General features: G+C 42.1%; 1 protein-coding gene across 25 annotated transcripts in view; it reads right to left on the reverse strand.

Annotated features, from left to right (window-relative positions):
* dlg1b (discs large MAGUK scaffold protein 1b) overlaps positions 1 to 24,672 on the reverse strand; it is a 266,351-nt gene that overhangs the window by 231,639 nt on the left and 10,040 nt on the right. For all 25 annotated transcript variants that reach the window (XM_024435208.2, XM_042328550.1, XM_024435214.1 and 22 more), the window contains one exon: positions 17,062 to 17,225. In XM_024435208.2, the coding sequence (XP_024290976.1) occupies positions 17,062 to 17,225 (164 nt within the window). The remainder of the gene's footprint in view (positions 1 to 17,061; positions 17,226 to 24,672) is intronic.

Genomic DNA, 24,672 nt, shown 5'->3' on the forward strand with positions numbered 1-24,672 from the left:
GGGAAGTAAAGGGAAGTAAGCTGTAAGCTCCAGCTTCAGAGATTTTTGCAATTTGTTCCAGTCATTGGCAGCAGAGAACTGGAAGGAAAGGCAGCCAAAGCAGGAGTTGGCTTTGGATGACCAGTGAGGTTTCTCTGCTGGAGCGCGTGCTATGGGTGGGTGTTGCAATAGTGACCAGTGAGCTTAGATAAGGCGGCGCTTTACCTAGAAAAGACTTCGATGACCTGGAGCCACTGGGTTTGGTGACGAATATGAAGCGAGGGCCAGCCAACGAGAGCATACAGGTCACATTGGTGGATAGTATATGGGGCTTGTGACAAAACGGATGGCACGGTGATAGACTGCATCCAATTAGCTGAGCAGAGGCTATTTGAGGCTATTTTGTAAATGACATAGCCAAAGTCTAGGATAGTCAGTTTTACGAGGGTATATTTAGCAGCGTAAGTGAAGGAGGCTTTGTTGTGAAATAGGAAGCCGATTCTAGATTTTATTTTGGATTGGAGATGCTTAATGTGAGTCTGGAAGAATTTACAGTCTAACCAGACACCTAGGTATTTGTGGTTGTCCACAAATTCTAAGACCGAACCATCCAGAGTAGTGATGCTAGACGGGCAGGCAGGTGCGGGCAGCGGTTGAAGAGCATGCATTTAGTTTGACTTGCATTTAAGATCACCTGGAAGCCACGGGAGGAGTGTTATATGGCATTGAAGCTCATCTGGAGGTTTGTTAAGTGTCCAAAGGAGGGCCAGACGTATACAGAATGGTGTCGTCTGCATGGAGGTGGGTCAGAGCATCACCAGCAGCAAGAGAGACGTCATTGATTTATACAGAGAAAAGAGTCTGCCCGAGAATTGAACCCTGTGGCAGACCCATAGAGACTGCAGGAGGTACAGACAGCATGCCCTCTGATTTGACACACTGAACTCTATCAGAGAAGTAGTTGGAAAACCAGGTGAGAAGTCATTTGAGAAACCAAGGCTGTTGAGTCTGCCGATAAGAATGCAGTGATTGAAAGTTGAAAGCCTTGGCCAGGTCGATGAAGACGGCTGCACAGTACGGTCTTTTATCGATGGCGGTTATGATATTATTTAGGACCTTGAGCGTGGCTGAGGTGCACCCTAGACCAGCTCGAAACCAGATTGCATAGCGGAGAAGGTACGGTGGGATTCGAAATGGTCGGTGATCCACTAACTTGGCTTTCGAAGGCTTTAGAAAGGCAGGGTAGGATAGATATAGGTCTGTAACCATTTTGGTCTAGGGTTATATTCCCCTTTGAATATGGTGTCATGTCTTTGGCATCATTAAAGGGAAGACTTATTTTATCATATCAATTCTCTGTAATTATTATTACGTGATTAAACTAATCATGTAAACGTAATTAACTAGGATGTCGGGGCACCAAGAAATGTTCAGATTAAAGTTAAATTTTCCTAATATACCTTTTCAGATATTTTAATATCTGATCAATTAGTCTTCAAATTAATGAATTATTCTCTACCTCACGTTAGTCTCATTCCAAACGTCATAAATTGTTATCTACACGAACCCAGTCTTCACTATGAATCATCCATACATCAATTGTCTTAATCGTTTATTTACTAACTAAATAATCACAGAAATGCATAAACAAACAAACAGTAGGTATGGAAATGATAGGGGATTTGCCCTAGTGGCTTAAATCGATATGACAGCTTGGTAGAAAAAGGGACTGAGAAGGGCGAGAACACAAAAGTTGATCATTATATTGATAAAAATACTAATCCTTTGCACATGAACGCTCACTCATTCAGGAATAATTGCAATCAATATACACTGCTCAAAAAAATAAAGGGAACACTAAAATAACACATCCTAGATCTGAATGAATGAAATATTCTTAAATACTTTTTTCTTTACAAAGTTGAATGTGCTGACAACAAAATCACAAAAATGATCAATGGAAATCAAATTTATCAACCCATGGAGGTCTGGATTTGGAGTCACACTCAAAATTGAAGTGGAAAACCACACTACAGGCTGATTTAACTTTGATGTAATGTCCTTAAAAGAAGTCAAAATGAGGCTCAGTAGTGTGTGTGGCCTCCACGTGCCTGTATGACCTCCCTACAACGCCTGGGCATGCTCCTGATGAGGTGGTGGATGGTCTCCTGAGGGATCTCCTCCCAGACCTGGACTAAAGCATCCGCCAACTCCTGGACAGTCTGTGGTGCAAGCTGTGGTTGGTGGATGGAGTGAGACATGATGTCCCAGATGTGCTCAATTGGATTCAGGTCTGGGGAACGGGCGGGCCAGTCCATAGCATCAATGCCTTCCTCTTGCAGGAACTGCTGACACTCCAGCCACATGAGGTCTAGCATTGTCTTGCATTAGGAGGAACCCAGGGCCAACTGCACCAGCATATGGTCTCACAAGGGGTCTGAGGATCTCATCTCGGTACCTAATGGCAGTCAGGCTAACTCTGGCGAGCACATGGAGGGCTGTGCGGTCCCCCAAAGAAATGCCACCCCACATCATGACTGACCCACCGCCAAACCGGTCATGCTGGAGGATGTTGTAGGCAGCAAAACATTCTCCACGGCGTCTCCAGACAGTCACACATGCTCAGTGTGAACCTGCTTTCATCTGTGAAGAGCACCAGCACCAGTGGCGAATGTGCCAATCTTGGTTCTCTCTGGCAAATGCCAAACGTCCTGCACGGTGTTGGGCTGTAAGCACAACTCCCACCTGTGGATGTCGGGCCCTCATACCACCCTCATGGAGTCTGTTTCTAACCGTTTGAGCAGACATGCACATTTGTGGCCTGCTGGAGGTCATTGTGCAGGGCTCTGGCAGTGCTCCTCCTGCTCCTCCTTGCACAAAGGCGGAAGTAGCGGTCCTGCTGCTGGGTTATTGCCCTCCTACGGCCTCCTCCACGTCGCCTGATGTACTGGCCTGTCTCCTGGTAGCGCCTCCATGCTCTGGACACTACGCTGACAGACACAGCAAACCTTGCCACAGCTCGCATTGATGTGCCATCCTGGATGAGCTGCACTACCTGAGCCACTTGTGTGGGTTGTAGACTCAGTCTCATGCTACCACTAGAGTGAAAGCACCGCCAGCATTCAAAAGTGACCAAAACATCAGCCAGGAAGCATAGGAACTGAGAAGTGGGCTGTGGTCCCCACCTGCAGAACCACTCCTTTATTGGGGGTGTCTTGCTAATTGCCTGTAATTTCCACCTGTTGTCTATTCCATTTGCACAACGGCATGTTAACTTTATTGTCAATCAGTGTTCGCTTCCTAAGTGGACAGTTTGATTTCACAGAAGTGTGATTGACTTGGAGTTACATTGTGTTGTTTAAGTGTTCCCTTTATGCTCTGTGTGTCGGCATGATCTCTGTTGGAAAGTTCAGTTGAACGTTGCATCCCTGGAGTCTTTCGTGGTTAGAAGGGTTCTTCAGAGTCCCATTCATGTTCTTATAGAATAGATGTTTCAGCGGTTGTCGGTCTTCGCATTCCAGGTAGACAAATTCTAGCTGCAGACTAGTAATTAGTATCGAAGATTAGCTCTTATTCTGTCGGTATCGATAGTTTCAGAGTTGAACCATATCCACCAGTGTAGCCAATACTCCACGTGGTTTGGTTAGGAATTCAACAACCGTTACAACCTTAGCTCGCTCAGCTGACAGAGGAATGCATGGTCTGAGCTCAAACCACATCCCTCTCAGTAATCGAGGTACGCATGGTCTGAAGATGATTTCTCCAGGTGGGGGTTTTATTCAGGAATGTGGGAAAGGGCTGCCTCATGACGCCAGATCAATCTCAAATCAATGTTCTCTTTCATTAAACAGTTTAACATCACATAATTTCAGTTTCATCTCTACTCGTTCATTTTATACAATAATTAGATGCAAATCTCATAACGGAGCCTCGTATTAACAGAGTTACGGTAATGTGGCTGTATTGTCTCATGAGGTCACAAACATTAAGTAAAAAAACAGAAAATAGAAGTTGCAAACGATTAACTTCTTGGTGACAGGGGGCAGTATTTTCACATCCAGATGAAATGCATGCCCATATTCAACTGCCTACTACTCATCCCCAGAAGATAAGATATGCATATTATTAGTAGATTTAGATAGTTTTAGAAACTTCAGTTTTTTCTGTTTGAATCATGTCTGAGTATAACAGAACGTATTTCGCAGGCGAAACCCCGAGGACAAACTATTCAGATATATATTTTAGGTCACTCTTTTCAATGAGTTTTTATTGGGAATAAATATTTCTAAGGGACCTTCTTGCAGTTCCTACCGCTTCCACTGGATGTCACCAGTCTTTAGGAATTGGTTGAGGTTTTTCCTTTGTGTAATGAAGTAGCCCTGTTCAGAACAAGGGTCACTTGAAGTGTCTGTTAGATAGAGGCGCATGACCAGAAAGCATGCTAGTTTGTTTTCTTCCTGTATTGAACACAGATCATTCGGTCTTCAATTTTATCGATTATTTACGTAAAAAAATACCTAAAGATGTATGACAAAAGTAGTTTGAAATGTTTTGGCAAAGTTTACAGGTAACTTGAGATATTTTGTAGTCACGTTGCGCAAGTTGGAAACAGTGTTTTTCTGTATCAAACGCGCCAAATAAATATACATATATTATTTTGGATATATAAATCGATGGAATTAAATCGAGCAAAAAGGACCATTTGTGATGTTTATGGGACATATTGGGGTGCCAACAAAAGAAGCACGTCAAAGGCATGATTTATATTTTATTTCTGCGTTTTGTGTCACGCCTGCAGGGTTGAAATATGCTTCTTTGTTTACGGAGGTGCTATTCTCAGATAATAGCATTGTTTGCTTTCGTCAAAAAGCTTTTTTGAAATCAGACATGTTGGCTGGATTCACAACAAGTGTAGCTTTAATTTGCTATCTTGCAATTGTGATTTAATGAAAGTTTGATTTTTATAGTAATTTATTTGAATTTGGCGCTCTGCATTTTCCCGGGCTTTTGGCCAGGTGGTACGCTAGCGTCCCACATATCCCAGAGAGGTTACAAAATCAAATCAAATTTTATTTGTCACATACACATGGTTAGCAGATAATGCGAGTGTAGCGAAATGCTTGTGCTTCTAGTTCCGACAATGCAGTAATAACCAACAAGTAATCTAACTAACAATTCCAAAACTACTGTCTTATGCACAGTGTAAGGGGATAAAGAATATGTACATAAGGATATATGAATGAGTGATGGTACAGAGCAGCATAGGCAAGATACAGTAGATGGTATCGAGTACAGGATATACATATGAGATGAGTATGTAAACAAAGTGGCATAGTTAAAGTGGCTAGTGATGCATGTATTACATAGGATGCAGTCGATGATATAGAGTACAGTATATACGTATGCATATGAGATGAATAATGTAGGGTAAGTAACATTATATAAGGTAGCATTGTTTAAAGTGGCTAGTGATATATATACATCATTTCCCATCAATTCCCATTATTAAAGTGGCTGGAGATGAGTCAGTGTCAGTGTGTTGGCAGCAGCCACTCAATGTTAGTGGTGGCTGTTTAACAGTCTGATGGCCTTGAGATAGAAGCTGTTTTTCAGTCTCTCGGTCCCAGCTTTGATGCACCTGTACTGACCTCGCCTTCTGGACGATAGCGGGGTGAACAGGCAGTGGCTCGGGTGGTTGATGTCCTTGATGATCTTTATGGCCTTCCTGTAACATCGGGTGGTGTAGGTGTCCTGGAGGGCAGGTAGTTTGCCCCCGGTGATGCGTTGTGCAGACCTCACTACCCTCTGGAGAGCCTTACGGTTGTGGGCGGAGCAGTTGCCGTACCAGGCGGTGATACAGCCCGCCAGGATGCTCTCGATTGTGCATCTGTAGAAGTTTGTGAGTGCTTTTGGTGACAAGCCGAATTTCTTCAGCCTCCTGAGGTTGAAGAGGCGCTGCTGCGCCTTCTTCACGATGCTGTCTGTGTGAGTGGACCAATTCAGTTTGTCTGTGATGTGTATGCCGAGGAACTTAACTTACTACCCTCTCCACTACTGTTCCATCGATGTGGATCGGGGGTTGTTCCCTCTGCTGTTTCCTGAAGTCCACAATCATCTCCTTAGTTTTGTTGACGTTGAGTGTGAGGTTATTTTCCTGACACCACACTCCGAGGGCCTTCACCTCCTCCCTGTAGGCCGTCTCGTCGTTGTTGGTAATCAAGCCTACCACTGTTGTGTCGTCCGCAAACTTGATGATTGAGTTGGAGGCGTGCGTGGCCACGCAGTCGTGGGTGAACAGGGAGTACAGGAGAGGGCTCAGAACGCACCCTTGTGGGGCCCCAGTGTTGAGGATCAGCGGGGTGGAGATGTTGTTGCCTACCCTCACCACCTGGGGGCGGCCCGTCAGGAAGTCCAGTACCCAGTTGCACAGGGCGGGGTCGAGACCCAGGGTCTCGAGCTTGATGACGAGCTTGGAGGGTACTATGGTGTTGAATGCCGAGCTGTAGTCGATGAACAGCATTCTCACATAGGTATTCCTCTTGTCCAGATGGGTTAGGGCAGTGTGCAGTGTGGTTGAGATTGCATCGTCTGTGGACCTATTTGGGCGGTAACCAAATTGGAGTGGGTCTAGGGTGTCAGGTAGGGTGGAGGTGATATGGTCCTTGACTAGTCTCTCAAAGCACTTCATGATGACGGAAGTGAAATAAGCAGTAAAATAACAACCGAGGCTATATATAGGGGGTACCAGTACAGAGTAAGATCTGTCAGGTTCAATCCATTTGTAGATTATTCTCAGGAGAAAAGCATGTGAAGATGAATATTACCTAAGATGCCACACAGACAAGATGAGAAAGGAACAGCTTTTTTAAAACTCAGAAACCAGTCTGTCAGGCAGGTGATCAAATCAGATTTGTGCCTCTGCAATAATATATTTGCTCTACTCTACTGACCAATCAATGATGCAAAATGCCATAACAGCAGACCGTGCACAGTTTTCAGGGTGCTATTCCGGTAGTATTTGGCCATTTGAAGTGGGGAAAAGCATTCAGTTGTCAGGGCTGACCAGAGGGCTAAATGTGCTATGATAGTGAAATGCATTTTCATGTAAAAGCCAACTCATGAGAGAAAATTAATCACTAATGTGTGTCCACAGCGTGCAATGGACTGTCAAAGCAGCAGGATGCCTGAAGCAGCAGTAGCTCAATGCGCCATACATAAACATTACATTCTAAAGTTTATTTTATTATTAGATTAAGCATTTCAAATGTCATGGTGTGCTGTGTAACAATGTAACATGGAATAATCTTTTTAAAAAGGTTTTTCCATTGTTAAAATCAGAACAAAAAAATATTAACACCATCATAAGTGTTTGAATACTAACATCCGTTTGAATATCTGGACATTCGAGTAACCGTGCCCATCCTGCTCAAAGCACTTCAGGAGTGAACGAGCAGCAGCCGGAGAGGAACACTGAGTTACCTATTAAAAATGCAGAGCGCTCTCTCCCAATATCTTCATGTATGTTGGACCATGAGGCGCATACGTCAGAGAGCAGCCGTCAAAACATCCTTGGTGTATATTACACAATGTTTCAGACTAAAACTCTAGTGATAGATGACATAGCTATAAGAGGTCACTCAGAAGGTACCTCCTGGTGGATAAGGCTCAGTATGTTCTGAAAGAGGGCAGAGCAGGTCAGGGGGAGAAGACAGAATGGCAGAGAAGTATTGTGCCTTGAAATGCAGCACACTGATAAATATTTAATGTTTGTAGGATTCTGTGACTAGTGTGCCTCCATTTTCAAAGCAGGGTGCAGCCCCCATGGTGCTCCTTGCGTGGATCTTGTAAAACCACTGAGGCCGACAAGAACTGAAATTCCTTCAGAGAGAAGCGGTCTTCAAAGCAACGGTAAAGATTTGGGAAAATATAGGAGCTATCACCACACTGTGATATGTGTGTTGTCAATTAAGTGTAGTTAAGAGAGGGAGAGAAAGCGGCCATTTGAAATAGTGCCAAAAGGTCCAGATTCGATGAGTAAATCTAAAGCTTGTCACACAGGTAAAAGTTTTACTTCCCTTATTCACTGTAATCGCAATAAATCATTTGTATCTTGCAGACACTCACAAAGATAAATGATGAAGTTGAAATTAATTTGAAAAAGGCTTCTCAAAGCAAATCATGATGGTGCAAAAACTTTTTTTTAAACACTAACCCAAAACAAATATTTCTGAAACCAAAACTGCACACACACCACTAAAAATCACTTGTCCAACATTCACATCAGTGCTGGTAAATCTGGTCCAAAAGCAGTGTCAACTAACTTTTGGATCTACAGTACCTTCTGAAAGTATTCATAACCCTCGACTTAATCCACAAATTTGTTGCATTACAGCTAGATTTTTTTTCCACACACAATACCCCATAATGACAGTGATTAAAATTTGCCAATTTATAGTAAATTAAAGACAGAAATCTCACCCGAGTCGATACATTAGAATCAAATTGTGCAGTTATTACAGCTGTGCGCCTGTCTGAGTAAGTCTAAGAGCTTTATACACCTGGATTGAACTAGTCACATAAATTGCATGGACTCCCTGTGTGTTCAACATGATCTTTGAATAACTACTTCATATCTGTACCCCACACATACAGATAATTGTAAGGACCCACAGTCAAGCAGTGTTTTTGAAACACAGATTCAACCGAAGACCAGAGGTTTTCCAATCCCTCAAAGGGCACCTACAGGTAGATGCAAGGCACGACATTAACGCTCGTCAGCTTGCAAGTTTTAAAAAAAATGTCAGACAAGAATATAGATTTAAGTTTGTCTGAATGGACACGTAAAAGAAAAATCATAATATTAGGCTACTCCGATCTGAATTGGATCAGAGTCCACCGAATGCAATGTGTTGCACTGTCCTCCCAATCTCTGCAGAGCACATTGGAGTAGAAATATTGTAAGACTGCGTTGAAAGGCACAAGCGGTCTTTCAATCATGCAGTCACAATATGCATTTTCTTTTATCAAAGCGAGTTGCATGTGAACATTTGTTGATATTCATTGCTAGTTAGTGAGGTATTTGCGCAGTTATAGCAAATTTTGGGACAGCAATGAAAATCCTGGAAAAGTCAGGGTGTGTGCGCATCACCTGCGTGTGACAGTGGGCTGTAGCCAGAGGGGGGAAGAGAGGAGAGGTGCACAGCAAGTAAAATAATTATACAGAACAGACCAACTACATAGCCAATTCAAAATCAGTGTAGTTTCGCTGGTTCTCTCCATAGTTAACTATTTAGCTATTAGCATATCATATGATGAAACCAATGCTTAATACTATGGTTGTAAAACAGTCTTCAAGTGCTCAAAATTGGCTAGGATTCTCCTCTATTTAATAACTGCCATGTATTTCCGACAAAGTTAAAAAGATTCTTAGAAGAGCCTAATTGAAAATTAACTTCTATGCTGTCGAGTTCCCTCCTGAACACTGAATATTCTAACTTTAAACATCTTAGTTGGCTACCTAACCCACTTTGGCCATTTGATCCCTGGTTCATTGAATGAAGAACTTATATAGAAAAGATAATGTATTTGGTTGTAATTGTAATGTTGCAGGGTGGTCAACCATCCTCCAGGATCTCCAGGAGAGTGACTGGGTGTGCAGGCTTTTGCGCCAGCCGTACTCGAACAAACCATATTGTAAAAAATCAGCTGCTCAACAGGACCTTGATATGCCGACTGGTGTGTTTGAGCAGGGTTTGGATCAAAAGCTTACAAACCCAGTAGCTCTCAAGATGTTGGGGGTGACAGTCTACTGTTTAAAACACATGTGGTCTATCAGTGTAGTAATTTATTTGTAGGGGGTTAAGTGCCTTGCTCAAGGCCACCACAGCAGGCAATACTGTATAATACATGGGATCAGAGACAAGCCCTCTTCCATTTTCAATACCAGTGATAAGGAATATTATTTTTTGAACTGGTTTCTTTTTGGCCCATGGTGACGTAAACTTTCGGTCAAGTAAAAAAGTCTGAACTACTTATCCAAAAGACAAGCGACTAAAAAAGTTGATGTCAAGCCGTGAGAAAAAAGCAGAAATTGAATTACCCTTTGAGCATAGATAAGTTATTAATTACACATTTGATGTTGTATCAATACACCCAGTCAATACAAAAGATACAGGCGTCCTTCATAACTCCGTTGCCGGCGAGGAAGGAAAGCGCGCAGAGATTTCACCTTGAGGCCAATGGTGACTTTAAAACAGAGTTTAATGGCTGTGATGGGAGAAAACTGGATGGATCAACATTGTACACTGAACAAAATTTAAAAGGCAACATGCTACAATTTAAAAGATTTTAACTGAGTTATAGTTCATAAGGAAATCAGTCAATTGAAATAAATTCATTAGACCCTGATCTATGGATGTCACACCTTAGAATACAAATATCTATGTTGGTCACAAATACAGTGCAATAGGAAAGTATTCAAACTAGTGATGTCGATATGACATTTTTGGCCGATACCAATATCCGATATTTACCTTTACAAAAAAACATCCCGATAATTAATTTTAGTGGCCTTATGCATTTTAGTACAGTTAAATAGCTAACACACACACACAGAGGTCTAAGGCACTGCATCTCAGCGCAAGAGGCGTTACTAAAGTCCATGGTTCGAATCCAGACTATCACATCCAACCGTGATTGGGAGTCCCATAGGGCGGCACACAATTGGCCCAGTGTCGCCAGGGTTAGGCCATCATTGTAAATAAGAATATGTTCTTAACCGACTTGCCTAGTGAAATAAAGGTTACACACACACACACCACACTAACCAAACAGTTATTTTGTTGGCATTTACGTATATCCTTATTACCAGTAAAAACCCATTTCTTTCAATAACTTGCTGTGCTGTTTCATTGTTCAGTCATTTCATTCTCAACCAGTATTTCTATGGAATGCCGTTTGGGTCTTTACATGCCAAAAAAGATACGTGTCAAATAACACTATTTGACGTGTCAAATAAGCTTGTTGACCAATCAGGACCTGAATATGACTGTACGTCACAATCATTGAATGCGTTCATACATTTTTTACAGTTACACTATCACTTGTATTTCATATGTTACAACGATTCATTGATACGCATGCTATGATGCTGGTAAAAAAAAAAAAAAGCTAGCTAGCTCATGGATGCAAACAATGTTCTTCCCCAAAAACATAGCAAAATGACAATCTGTTTCAGTAGCTATAGTTAGCTAGCTAACTATATAGCTAGGTGTCATCTAAAATAACCCTAATTTATAAGACAGTTCTAATTTGTGGTGGTTGGACCTATCTATGTGACGCTAGCCACAATAAGGATTAGCCGCAATAGTGGACTTTGTGGATAGCCTTCAAAATAAAAGTACGTCATTGACAGGGATGCAAATGAACACGTTCTAGTCTAAATATCTTACATGTGTGATTTAATGAAAGTTAGATTTTTATATAATTTTTTCTTTTGGCCGCGCTGCATTTTCCCTGTTTTTTGCCCAAGTGGACGCAACTGTCCCCTAGACCATAAGAAGTTAACTTCTTGTGTCGAGCCATCCCAGATCCGGGATCGTGAATACAACCTCAAAAGCTCATTACCATAACGCAACGTTAACTATTCATGAAAATCGCAAATGAAATGAAATTAATATGCTAGCTCTCAAGCTTAGCCTTTTGTTAACACTGTCATCTCAGATTTTCAAAATATGCTTCTCAACCATAGCAAAACAAGCATTTGTGTAACAGCTAGCGCAGCTAGCATAGCATTTAGCGTTAGCATCAGCAGGCAACATTTTCACAAAAACCAGAAAATCATTCAAATAAAATCATTACCTTTGAAGAACTTCAGATGTTTTCAATGAGGAGACTCTCAGTTAGATAGCAAATGCTCAGTTTTTCCTGAAAGATTCTGTTTAGGAGAAATTGCTCCGTTTGGTAAGTCACGTTTGGCTACCAAAAAAAAACGAAAATTCAGTCTTCAAAACGCCAAACTTTTTTCCAAATTAACTCCATAATATCGACTGAAACATGGTAAACGTTGTTTAGAATCAATCCTCAAGGTGTTTTTCACATCTCTTCATGATATATCGTTCGTTGAAAGCCTCCTCTCTCCTCTCAATCACTGGATGACTGCGTGCAGCTTGTAGATTACGCACCAATTTAGACAAAGGACACCGGGCGGACCCCTGGTAAATGTAGTCTCTTTATGGCCAATCTTCCAATGATATGCCTACAAATACGTCACAATGCTGCAGACACCTTGGAGAAACGATAGAAAGGGCAGGCTCATTCCCGGCGCATTCACAGCCATATATGGAGACAATGGGAAACAGAGCTTCAAATTCTGCCCATTTCCTGGTTGAAGTTTCATCTTGGTTTCGCCTGTAGCATGAGTTCTGTGGCACTCAGATAATGTCTTTGCAGTTTTGGAAACCTTAGTGTTTTCTTTCCAAAGCTGCCAATTATATGCATAGTCGAGCATCTTTTCGCGACAAAATATTGCGCTTAAAACGGGCACGTTTTTTATCCATAAATTAAAAGAGCGCCCCCTATATCCAAGAAGTTAACAAGAAATGTGTGGAGTGGTTGAGAAACGAGTTTTAATGACTCCAACCTAAGTGTATGTAAACTTTCGACTTCAACTGTATCTTCATCGCAAAGAGTTTATGAAAACTTAAGACACTAAAGAGGCCTTTCTATAGACTCTGAAAAACACCAAAACAAAGATGCCCAGGGTCCCTGCTCATCTGCGTGAACGTGCTGCAAGGAGGCACTGCAGATGTTGCCAGGGTAATAAATTGCAATGACCATACTGTGAGACGCCTAAAACAGCACTACAGGGAGACACCTGCACAGGATCGGTACATCCGAACATCACACCTGTAGGACAGGTACAGGATGACAACAACTGCCCGAGTTACACCAGGAATGCACAATCCCTCCATCAGTGCTAAAACTGTCCGTAATAGGCTGAAAGAGGCTGGACCGAGGGCTTGTATACCTGTTGTAAGGCAGGTCCTCACCAGACATCACCAGCAACAACGTCGCCTACGGACACAAACCCAGTCGCTGGACCACACAGGACTGGCAAAAAAAGTGCTCTTCACTGACGAGTCGCGGTTGTCTCACTGGGGTGATGGTCGGGTTCGCGTTGGTGGTCGAAAGAATGAGCGAGGCCTGTAGTCTGGAACAGGATCGATTTGGAGGTGGATGGTCTGGGGGTGGTGTGTCACAGCATCATCGGAATGAGCTTGTTGTCATTGGCAATCTCAACGCTGTGTGTTATAGGGAAGACATCCTCCTCCCTCATGTGGTACCCTTCCTGCAGGCTCATCCTGACATGACCCTCCAGCATGACAATGCCACCAGCCATACTGCTCGTTCTGTGTGTGATATCCTGCAAGATAGGATGACAGTGTTATGCCATGGCCAGCGAAGAGCCCGGATCTCAATCCCATAGAGCACGTCTGGCATCTGTTGGATCGGAGGGTGAGGGCTTGGGCCATTTCCCCCAGAAATGTCTGGGAACTTGCAGGTGCCTTGGTGGAAGAGAGGGGTAACATCTCACAGCAAGAACTGGCAAATCTGGTGCAGTTCATGAGAAGGAGATGCACTGCAGTATTTAATGCAGCTGGTGGCCACACCAGATACTGATTTACTTTTGATTTTTACCCCCCCGTTCAGGGACACATTATTCAATTCATGTCACGTCTGTGGAACTTCAGTTGTCTATTTGTATGAACATAAGATTCAACAACTTTTACACGTTAAGTTTGCTGAAAATAAACACAGTTGACAGTGGGAGGATGTTTATCTTTTGAGTTTAAATCACACAAAAAATTAAAGGCACACGTAGCCTACATATCTATACATACAAACTATCTAGTGGAGAGGCGTTGCGCCATGAGGTGTTGCTTTATCGGTTTGGAACCAGGTTTGCTGTACATTTGAGCAATATATGACAGAACGGAGTTCATGCAATAATGTCTTTATACAATACTGTACACTGTGTATTTGGGGATTTTGAAAAGACCCCTGGTGGCATGTCTGGTGGGGTACGCGTGTGTCAAAGCTGTGTGTAAGTTGACTAAGCAAACAATTTGGAATAAAACACATTGTTTCTTATAAAAATAAGTGATTCAGTAAGTTCACCCTCAACTCTAACCCAAGAGAGTCTGGCATAGTATTTATAATAAGGCCTCCAATTACAATGAAGAGCAAGGCGTGCCGCTCTGTTCTGGGACAGCTTAACTAGGTCTTTCCTTCCAGCACTCGACCACACGACTGGACAATAATCAAGACAAGACTATAGTCTGCAGGACTTGCTTTTAGAGTGTGGTGTCAAAAAAGAAGAGCATCTCTATATTACAGACAGACCTCTCCCCATCTTTACAACCGTTGAATCTATAAATGTTGACCATGACAGTTCACAATCTAAGGTAACGCCAAGTAATTTAGTCTCAACTTGTTCAACAGCCACACCATTCATTACCAGATTCAGCTGAGATCTAGAACTTAGGGAATGTTTTGTACCAAAAACAATGCTCTTAGTTTTAGAGATGTTCAGAACCAGTTAATTACTGGCCATCCATTCCAAAACAGACTGCAACTCATTGTTAAGGGTTTCAGTGACTACATAATCTGTGGTTGCTGATGAGTATATGGTTGAATCAGCATACATGGACACACATGCTGTTTAATGCCGTTGGCAAGTCAATGGTAAAAATAAAAAACAAGAGTAGAGAGAGGGCCGAGAGCTGCCCTGCGGAACAGCACACTTTACATGTTTTACATTAGAGAAGCTTCCATTTAAGAAGACCCTCAATTCTATTAGATAGATACCTCTGAATCCACAATATGGCTTGAAAAGCCATAACATCAGTTCTGAACAGGTTATGGTCAATAATATCAAATGCTGCACTAAAATCTAACAGCACAGCTCAATCTTCTTATCAATTTCCTATTAACAGTCAGTCATTTGTGTCAGTGCAGTACATGTCGAGTGCCCTTCTCTATAAGCACGCTGAAAGTCTTGATTTGTTTACAGAGAAATAGAAAAAACAATGACCAAATACAATGCTAACAGTTTGGTAAGAGCTGGCAGCAAGCTGATAGGTATGTTGTTAGAAACAGTAAAGGCCCCTTTACCACTCTTGGGTAGCGGAATGACTCTGGCTTCTAAAGCCTGAGGACAAAAGACTCCTCTAAAGATATGACAGATTGGAATGGCTCTAGAGTCAGCTACCGTCCTCAGCAGCTTTCCATGTAAATTGTCAATGCCAAGAGGTTTATCATTATTGATCGAAAAAAAAAATAATAATCCACCTCTCCCATACTAACTTTCAATGCATTTCTTACATTATGATTTATGCTTGAGTACGATGGCTCAGTTTGTTGGCATGTCCTGCCTCAGTTCACCCACTTTGCCAATGAAGTAATCATAAATAATTGCCAACCTTCGAATGGTTGTGATGAATAAGCATCGGATTCAATGAAAAGAGGGAGTTGAATGTCTTTCTGCCCATAATTTAATTTAAAGTACTCCAACATTATTTTCCATCATTCTTTATCATTGATCTTGGCTTCATAATAGTTATTTTTGAGTTTAGTCACAATTTCTCAATTGGCAGTCAGTAAGCCAGTCAGATCTGCAGCCAGCCTTATTAGCCACTCCTTTTGACCCATCTCTTTCAACCATATAGTTTTTCCACTCCTCAGTACATGGAGACTTAACAGTTCTAACAGTCAGTTTCTTAACAGGTGCATGTTTATCAATAATTGGAAAAAGCCATTTTAAAAAATGAATCAAGTGCAGCATTTGGATGCTCCTTATAAATCACATCAGACCAACAAATATTTGTATCATCCACATAACACGGAACCCAAACCAGCTGCGCATGTGCGCCATCTTGCGCTATCGTGCATAAATGTATTTTGTCCCCCTACACCAATCGTGATCACGACACGCAGGTTAAAATATCAAAACAAACTGAAACAATTACATTAATTTGGGGACAGGTCGAAAAGCATTAAACATGTATGGAATTTAGCTAGCTAGCTTGCATTTGCTAGCTAATTTGTCCTGGGATATAAACATTGAGTTGTTATTTTACCTGAAATGCACAAGGTATTCTACTCCGACAATTAATCCACACATAAAACGGCCAATTTTTTCATCTTAGAAATTATATGGTGATTGGCATCTACACTTACCACGACAACAGGCAAAACACTGTCTTTCAATCACCCACGTGGGTATAACCAATGAGATGGCACGTGGGTACCTGCTTCTATAAACAAATTAGGAGATGGGAGAGGCAAGACATTCAGCGTGATCTGCATCAGAAATAGAAAGGAGTTCTATTTTAGCCCTTGGCATCGCTGACACTCGTTGGTGCGTGCGAGCTGTGTGGGTGCAATAATTCAATAACATGATTTCTAAATGTATTTTGCATTGCTCGTGCCGGTCTGGTCAGCATGTAAGAGTCACAGCAAAATATTTTCTATGATCTCATACAGCTTTTGGAACTTTGACTTTCACCACAAAGAGAATGATACGGATATCCATAATTAAGCATTTCTGTGTAGTACAGATTAGGGACCCTTCTGGTTACCGTAATTCCAGAACTGGATGTAAACACACTTCACCTACTGTAGTTCAATAACCAAAACAAACAAAAAAATCTAACTTAAGGTGTCATGTTCTGCAGACATTATGAAACTTAATTCGGAGCATATATTTAAGAGTTTTAGGAACACATGGTCGCAAAAAAAATTGTTTACATCTGCACAGCTCTTCCATTAAAATGTGCCATTGTGAAATAAATGTTTTGTTTGGCATGCATTTTAAAGTAAATAAATCTGAGTTAGTGTAATTCTGTTAGATGAAGGGCAATTCCTCTATTTCACATGTGAAGCACCTCCCTGACTTGAGATGGGGGGCACGGGCCCTTTACAAAATACAAACAAAAACAATTCCACATTTCTTATCCCCAAGTGACCCATGATGCTACATACACTATATACCATCGCTGACCATGAATCGTCCCCTCTTACCTCTATGCTGGTGCTAAGGCTTGGTAGCGTGTTTGAGGTCACCGTTGTGCTTTTGAGGCTAGAGAAATCCCACAGGTTGACCGGCAGCATGGGCTCCGACGTCTTCGGGGACTCCCGACATTTCTGATTATCCAATAAGGTCACTTCGTAAAATTCCTGGATATCTGCAGCAAGACAGGAGACAGTTTAGTTACATTTATTTAGTTTGTTTATTTGGACAGAAAAAGACCATTCAAAACAAAGTTGTTTTTAAAACATATTAGAAGAAAAGTGTGTGATGCGTTTATGCTGGCATTCATTACTCTCTGTTAGTCTGTGTTGTACTATTACTTTCCTCTGGTGTTATTCTGCATCAACCTTTTGGCTCCTTACACCTCACAACAGCCATGTCTTCAGTAATATGGCAACTCAACGAGAGAGAACAAGTGCTACCAAATACACTTAGCTAGAGAACTAATACATCTCAGTATACTGGTGTAATAACCTGACAGATTAATTTAATTATTGGGAAGCAGGATCTGAGTTGGCTGGGGTCAGCAGTCAGTTTAAAATTATGATCTCCAAGAACATCCGCCAGGAATCCTGCCATAGCTGTAGGCATATTCAGACTGACATTCTGAGGAAAGGAACTGACATGATTACCCGTCCTAAACTGGAGTTGATTACCAGTGTTGTTGTATGTTATAAATAGTTACGTAAACTGGAATGAACCACCCAAGATAGACAAGGTAGCTGCAGTGAGCTTGGAAGGGGAGGAGGGGCTGTAAAGGACATGCACAGCTGTTACAACTTCCATCGGGTTACACTCGAGCATGGCAGAGGTCAGTTGCTTATTCTTGTCTGAGCAACAACTGAACTTAGCAAGAGACACAACCCTGTGTAAAATTCTCTGTGTGATTTCCATGACAAACATTTAGGAAGCGTTATACAAATCTCATGTAGCCGGCAGTCAAATTCCACATGACCGTTTAGTCACCGTAATTAGGCTTCTCCAAGCTCTGATGCTGCTGCTGGTCATTACTAGCTTACCAAACTCAATAATAAAATAATTACATGCATAATTTCATTTGCAGTTACTTGATAATGGTGTTTCCGCTAATGGAACATTCATGCTTATAGCCTACTACCATGTAAAGACCCGATCATGTGACAGAGAGCCGTGTGAGTGAGAGACGCTTCAGATTGTGCAGCACACTCAGGGAGAAGGGCACAACGTGCTTTTGTTACTTCTAGGTTAGACTACTGCAATGCTCCACTTTCCGGCTAACCGGATAGAGCACTAAATAAACTTCAGTTAATGCTAAATACGGCTGCTAGAATCCTGACTAGAACCAAAAAATATATTACTCCAGTGCTACCCTCCCAACACTGGCTTCCTGTTATTGAGTAGATATCCAAACTTTTGACCAGTACTGTATAAAAAAAAAACTGCTGCATTGGGCCTTTAACAAAAGAGACATGGGACAGTTTGATTACAGACAAGGAAATAACAAATGAGAATTTGGAGCTAATGTATTAACTTTGTAATATTTACCTACCAACTGTACCAGAAGTAAAATTGTGATTAACTTTGTTACTTTTATGGGTTCACCTGTTGGGATTTAGAGGGTTGCTTCAGAAACACCTCTGCCGAAACAGATGGAAGCTACTGGATGAGGCTCCAGTGGGACATGGGGAAGAGGCAGTTGTTGACAGGGGTGATAAGGATAACGAGGCGAAAGGGGTAAAACTGAGTCAGACTGGAGGGGGAGTGGGGGAATTAAATTGTACAGTGGGTAACAGGGAAAAAATTGGTTCCGTCATCGTTTGCCGCCCTGTGAGTAAGTGAGCCAAACGGAAACTGGGTGCCATGTTGAAGCATTGGGGGAACATACAAAGATCACCTTGACCAAAACTATGGGATTTTTAGTACCTATGTGTCTGTGTAATGTCCAACCGCTTGCTAGTTCCAAACAAGGAGTCTGTGTCTGGAAAGTGGTACTAACAGCTAAAACTGCTTAAAACATCTTATGGCTGAAGGGGCAGTATTGAGTAGCTTGGATGGAAGGTGCCCAGAGTAAACTGCCTGCTCCTCAGTCACAGTTGCTAATATATGCATATTATTAGTAGTATTGGATAGAAAACACTGCTAATATATGCATATTATTAGTAGTATTGGATAGAAAACACTGCTAATATATGCATATTATTAGTAGTATTGGATAGAAAACACTGAAGTTTCTAAAACTGTTTGAATGATGTCTGAGTATAACAGAACTCATGGCAGGCAAAAAACCTGAGAAGAAATCCAAACAGGAAGTGGTAAATCTGAGGTTGGTTGATTTTCAACCCAGCCCCTATTGAATACACAGTGGGCTAGGCCACTCCAGGACCTTGAGATGCTTCTTACAGAGCCACTCCTTAGTTGCCCTGGCTGTGTGTTTCAGGTCGTTGTCATGCTGGAAGACCCAGCCACGACCCATCTTCAATGCTCTTACTGAGGGAAGGAGCTTGTTGGCCAAGATCTCACGATACATGGCCCCATCTATTCTCCCCTCAATACAGTGCAGTCGTCCTGTCCCTTTTACAGAAAAGCAGCCCCAAAGAATGATGTTTCCACCTCCATGCTTCCCGGTTGGGATGGTGTTGTTGGGGTTGTACTCATCCTTCTTCCTCCAAACATGGCGAGTGGAGTTTAGACCAAAAAGCTCTATTTTTGTCTCATCAGACCACATGACCTTCTCCCATTCCTCCTCTGGATCATGCAGATGGTCATTGGCGGGCCTGGACATGCGGTGGCTTGAGCAGGGGGACCTTGCGTGCGCTGCAGGATTTTAATCCATGACGGCATAGTGTGTTACTAATGGTTTTCTTTGAGACTGTGGTCCCAGCTCTCTTCAGGTCATTGACCAGGTCCTGCCGTGTATTTCTGGGCTGATCCTTCACCTTCCTCCTGATGATTGATGCCCCTCGAGGTGAGATCTTGTATGGAGCCCCAGACCGAGGGTGATTGACCGTCATCTTGAACTTCTTCCATTTTCTAATAAAATGCACCAACAGTTGTTGCCTTCTCACCAAGCTGCTTGCCTATTGTCCTGTAGCCCATCCCAGCCTTGTGCAGGTCTACAATTTTATCCCTGATGTCCTTACACAGCTCCCTGGTCTTGGCCATTGTGGAGAGGTTGGAGTCTGAGTGTGTGGACAGGTGTCTTTTATACAGGTAATGAGTGGAGAACAGGAGGGCTTCTTAAAGAAAAACTAACAGGTCTGTGGACGCCGGAATTGTTACTGGTTGGTCAGTGATCAAATACTTATGTCATGCAATAAAATGCTAGGAAAACCTGCAAAATCGGCAGTGTATCAAATACTTGTTCTCCTCACTGTATATTTCTATGCCTAACAATTGTATTTTCATTGACATTTGAGTATATCTGTAAAATGTTGTGGCTCTCTGCAATATCACCGGATGTTTTTGGAACTAGTGAACATAACGCAAAGTATACAGAGAAGTTTTTTATATAAATATGCACTTTACCGAACAAAACATACATGTATCATGTAACATGAAGTCCTAGGAGTGTCATCTGATGAAGATCAAAGGTTAGTGATACATTTTCTCTATTTGTGCTTTTTGTGACTCCTCTCTTTGGCTGGAAAAATGGCTGTGTTTCTGTGGCTTGGCTCTGGCCTAACAATCGTTTGTGGAGCTTTCGCTGTAAAGCTTATTTGAAATCGGAAAATGTGAGGGATTAACAAGATTACCTTTAAAATAGTATAAGATACATGTATGTTTGAGGAATTTTAATTATGAGATGTGTTTGAATTTGGCACTCTGCACTGTCACTGGCTGTTGCCATATCAACCCCGTTAACGGGATTGCAGCCCTAAGAATTAAGTAAAATATTCACCTATGGTACAGTAGGTCTAAATTACAGGCTACTTTGTGATCAAGTTTGACGAGAAAGATTAAGCTACTTCACCTACATGAGTTGATCAAACGAATGCACTAAAAATACTTTTTTTGCTGTCAAACAAGGCCCCTTCATCCACCAGTCACTGCACTACAGCTATCAAGCCAGTGAAAACAATTGCTCATGTGCTGGTCTCGTGCTGCTGGTTTCCCAGGTTCCGGTCTTGTTTTCTGTTCAACCCTCTGGGGACAAGACTATGGTTAAAGACCGACTTTAAACAAAGTACTGTATTGATAGCCAATAAAAATGGGACCATTGTGGAAGATAGATTTTATCTTAGGCAGGAGCTTTTAATAAACACGCAGTTACTGCCATCCATATCAAAAGAGGTAAGAACAGCCTAATCATATCTACTTTTGAAGGCTGTACGCCACAGAAAGTTACATTTTCCGATAAACATTTTTTTTAAGACTACACCCATTAGGACTCTTGATGTTATGAAGTTGAGCACTTAAGAGTCCTAGGAGACAGATTACAGCCTATTAAAGTCACTCGTTGTGCAAGTGGTTCTCAGCTCAACTAACCTAGTTATGCTGTCCATTACCATGTATAACTTCATGATGAATGCAAACAGTAAGGCCTTCATAAATGGTTGTAGGGCATGACTCACAGCAGACCATATGCAGAACAATGTCAACTGCCAAACCAAATTCCAAATTGTACTGATTGTTAAATGCTTATTAAATGCTTATTTTATTTTTAAATGCTTATTACCATCACACGAGGTTGTATGTCTAAATCAGTGGATGTTAACTAGGTTACAAGCCAATCCTAAAGGGAGACCTTTAGTTCAAATTAATGGAAAACACTGGGCACCGAGGCTGCAGTCTTAGTTGACTCTTTCTCTGCTCTTGACCCTCTTTCTCCTCTCTGCAATCCACTCTCTGTTCTTGGTCTACCCTCTGTCATCCAGTGAAAATGCAGTAAATCAGCAGCAGGGGGATTAGGATTTGTGGTAATCACCATGTCAACAGACAGATTACATTTTGTCTGGCCCTCTGCATACATATCTTGGATGGGTGGGTGGGGTGGATTGCAAACTGTGGCATTAATCTATTTTTCATAAGCAACATTCAGAAATGGTGGAGGGTCAGTGTGCATGCATGCGTATGAGGGAAGCTAATGCTGAAATGAAAAGGAATAGGTGTGTACACACAATGCATTTGGAGTATTCAGACCCCTTGACTTCTTCCACTTTGTTACAATACAGCCTTATTCTAAAATGGATTCAATTGTTGTTTTTTACTCAATCTACACACAAAAGCCCATAATGACCAAGCAAAAAGTTGACAATAATTAAATTACAAAATACAAAAAACCATTGCATTTACATAAGTACTCAAACCCTTTACTCAGTACATTGTTAAGTCACCTTTTGGCAGTAAAGCCTCGAGTCTTTGGTATTACGCTATAAGCGTGGCACACATTTTGGATACTTTCTCCCATTCTTCTCTGCAGATCCTCAAGCTCTGTCAGTTGGATGGGGAGCGTCACTGCACAGCTATTTTCAGGTCTCTCCAGAGATGTTCAATCGCGTTCAAGTCCGGGCTATGGCCTGGCCACTCAAGGACATTTAGAGAATTGCCCCAAAGCCACTCCTGCGATGTCTTGGCTGTGTGCTTAGGGTCAATGTCCTGTTGGAAGATAAACCTTCGCCTCAGTCGGAGGTCCTGAGCACTCTGGGGCAGGTTTTTGTCAAGGATCTCCGTACTTTTCTGTTTATATTTCCCACATCCTGACTAGTCTCCCTGCCACTGAAAAACATCCACACATGATGCTGCCATTAAACCAGAGAATCTCGTTTCTCTTTCAGCAAACTCCAAGCGGGCAGTCATGTGCCTTTTACATCTGGCCACTGATTGGAGTGCTGCACAGATGGTTGTCCTTCAGGAAGGTTCTCCCATCTCCACAGAGGAACTCGAACTCTGTCAGAGTGACCATCGGGTTCTTGGTCACCTCCTTGACCAAGGCCCTTCTCCCCCGATTGCAGTTTGGCCGAGCGGCCAGCTCTAGGAAGAGACTTGGTGGTTCCAAGCTACTTCCGTGTAAGAATTATGGAGGCCACTGTTCTTGGGTACCTTCAATTCAGAAGACATTTTTGGTACCCTTCTCCCATCTGTGCTTCAACACAATCCTGTCCTGAGCTCCACAGACAATTCCTTCGACCTCAAGACTTGGTTTTTACTCTGACATGCACGGTCAACTGTGGGACCTTATATAGACAGGTGTGTGCCTTTACAAATCATGTCCAATCAATTGAATTTACCACAAGTGGACTCCAATCAAGTTGTAGAAACATCAAGGATGACAAATGGAAACGATGCACCCAAGCTCAATTTCAAAGGGTCTGAATATTTATGTAAATAAGGTATCTGTTTTTTATTTTTAATAATACATTTGCTGAAAGTGCATGCAAGTCAGGTAGGACATGCTAAAACACATGCTTGGACCTGTCTGGCAAGCTCGGTCTGCTCTCTTGCCAAACCCATCAGAGCATCAGAGGCATTGAGATGGCATGTAGATAGTGGTCATTAACATGTCTATACCTGAAGGGTGCCATGGGGGGGGGGTTTAACAAAACAGGATACGTCATCTTTGGACAGCCATTTTCTATTGTATCCAGTAGAAACTAGGCTGTAATTCAAGTTACATGGCCTTTATTGGGCAATAGCTAAGACAGTACCTTAGAACAGGGTTTCCATACTTTCACTCAGGCCCCCCTTTCAGCACTGGGGATGCCCCCACCACCACCACATCTATTTCTATGGGCACACTGTTCATGCCAAACTGTTCACATCCCTCTTGCAGAGAATTTTGTAGGTTTAAAGCAACGCCATAGGACGCCAGCTTTCCAACAAATCAGTTCACAATAACTGTTCGTCGGCATGAAAGGGTTTCCATGGCCGAGCAGCCATGGAGTGGTTAAATAAAAGCAAGTCCCCGCAGCAATGTTCCAACATCTAGTGAAAAGGATTCCCAGAAGAGTGGAGGCTGTTGTACCAGCAAAGGGGGGACCAATTTCATATTAACGCCCATTTTTAATCAGATTTGACGAGCAGGCGTCCTGACTGACGTGACAAGAGAAACTGATGCACTACCCAATTTCAAAACTGCACCTTGTGCATTGTACTATTACAACTTTCAAGAGTAAGTTGAAAGCCCGGACAAATAAAAAAAATACTATGCTAAATATGCCAACTCCTCGAGCCCTAGCCCCACTGCCTTAGAATACTGAAATGTATCACAACAGTGTTTGGAATCAAATCTTACTGAAGGGATATACGGCACCAGCTGAAAGTTGACACCTACTCATTCAAGGGTTTTTATTTGTGACCCTTTAAGGAAACTACGCTCATGTTCGGAGCTACTACTTCAGTCGAGCCATTTGAAAATAAACTTTTTATCAAAATGCATTTTTGGCAGAAATGCCTTCTCAAACATGTGAACTTTGCCTTAATAACAAACCTGTATGCCATATTAATTGTTAAATTACGAGCCTAGTTAGTTTAGCATGAGTAAAATACAGCAACCTTCCCGCTAGCCATGATTGGCTAAGATAATGAGTGGGCTGGACATGCCGAGTGATGATTGGATTGGTCTGTCATATAGTTCACTTCTGTCCATTTGAGCTGGTCAGTATGTTAAAACGCATTTTTTTATG

Source organism: Oncorhynchus tshawytscha, linkage group LG10, assembly GCF_018296145.1.
Source record: "Oncorhynchus tshawytscha isolate Ot180627B linkage group LG10, Otsh_v2.0, whole genome shotgun sequence".
NCBI lineage: Eukaryota > Metazoa > Chordata > Actinopteri > Salmoniformes > Salmonidae > Oncorhynchus > Oncorhynchus tshawytscha.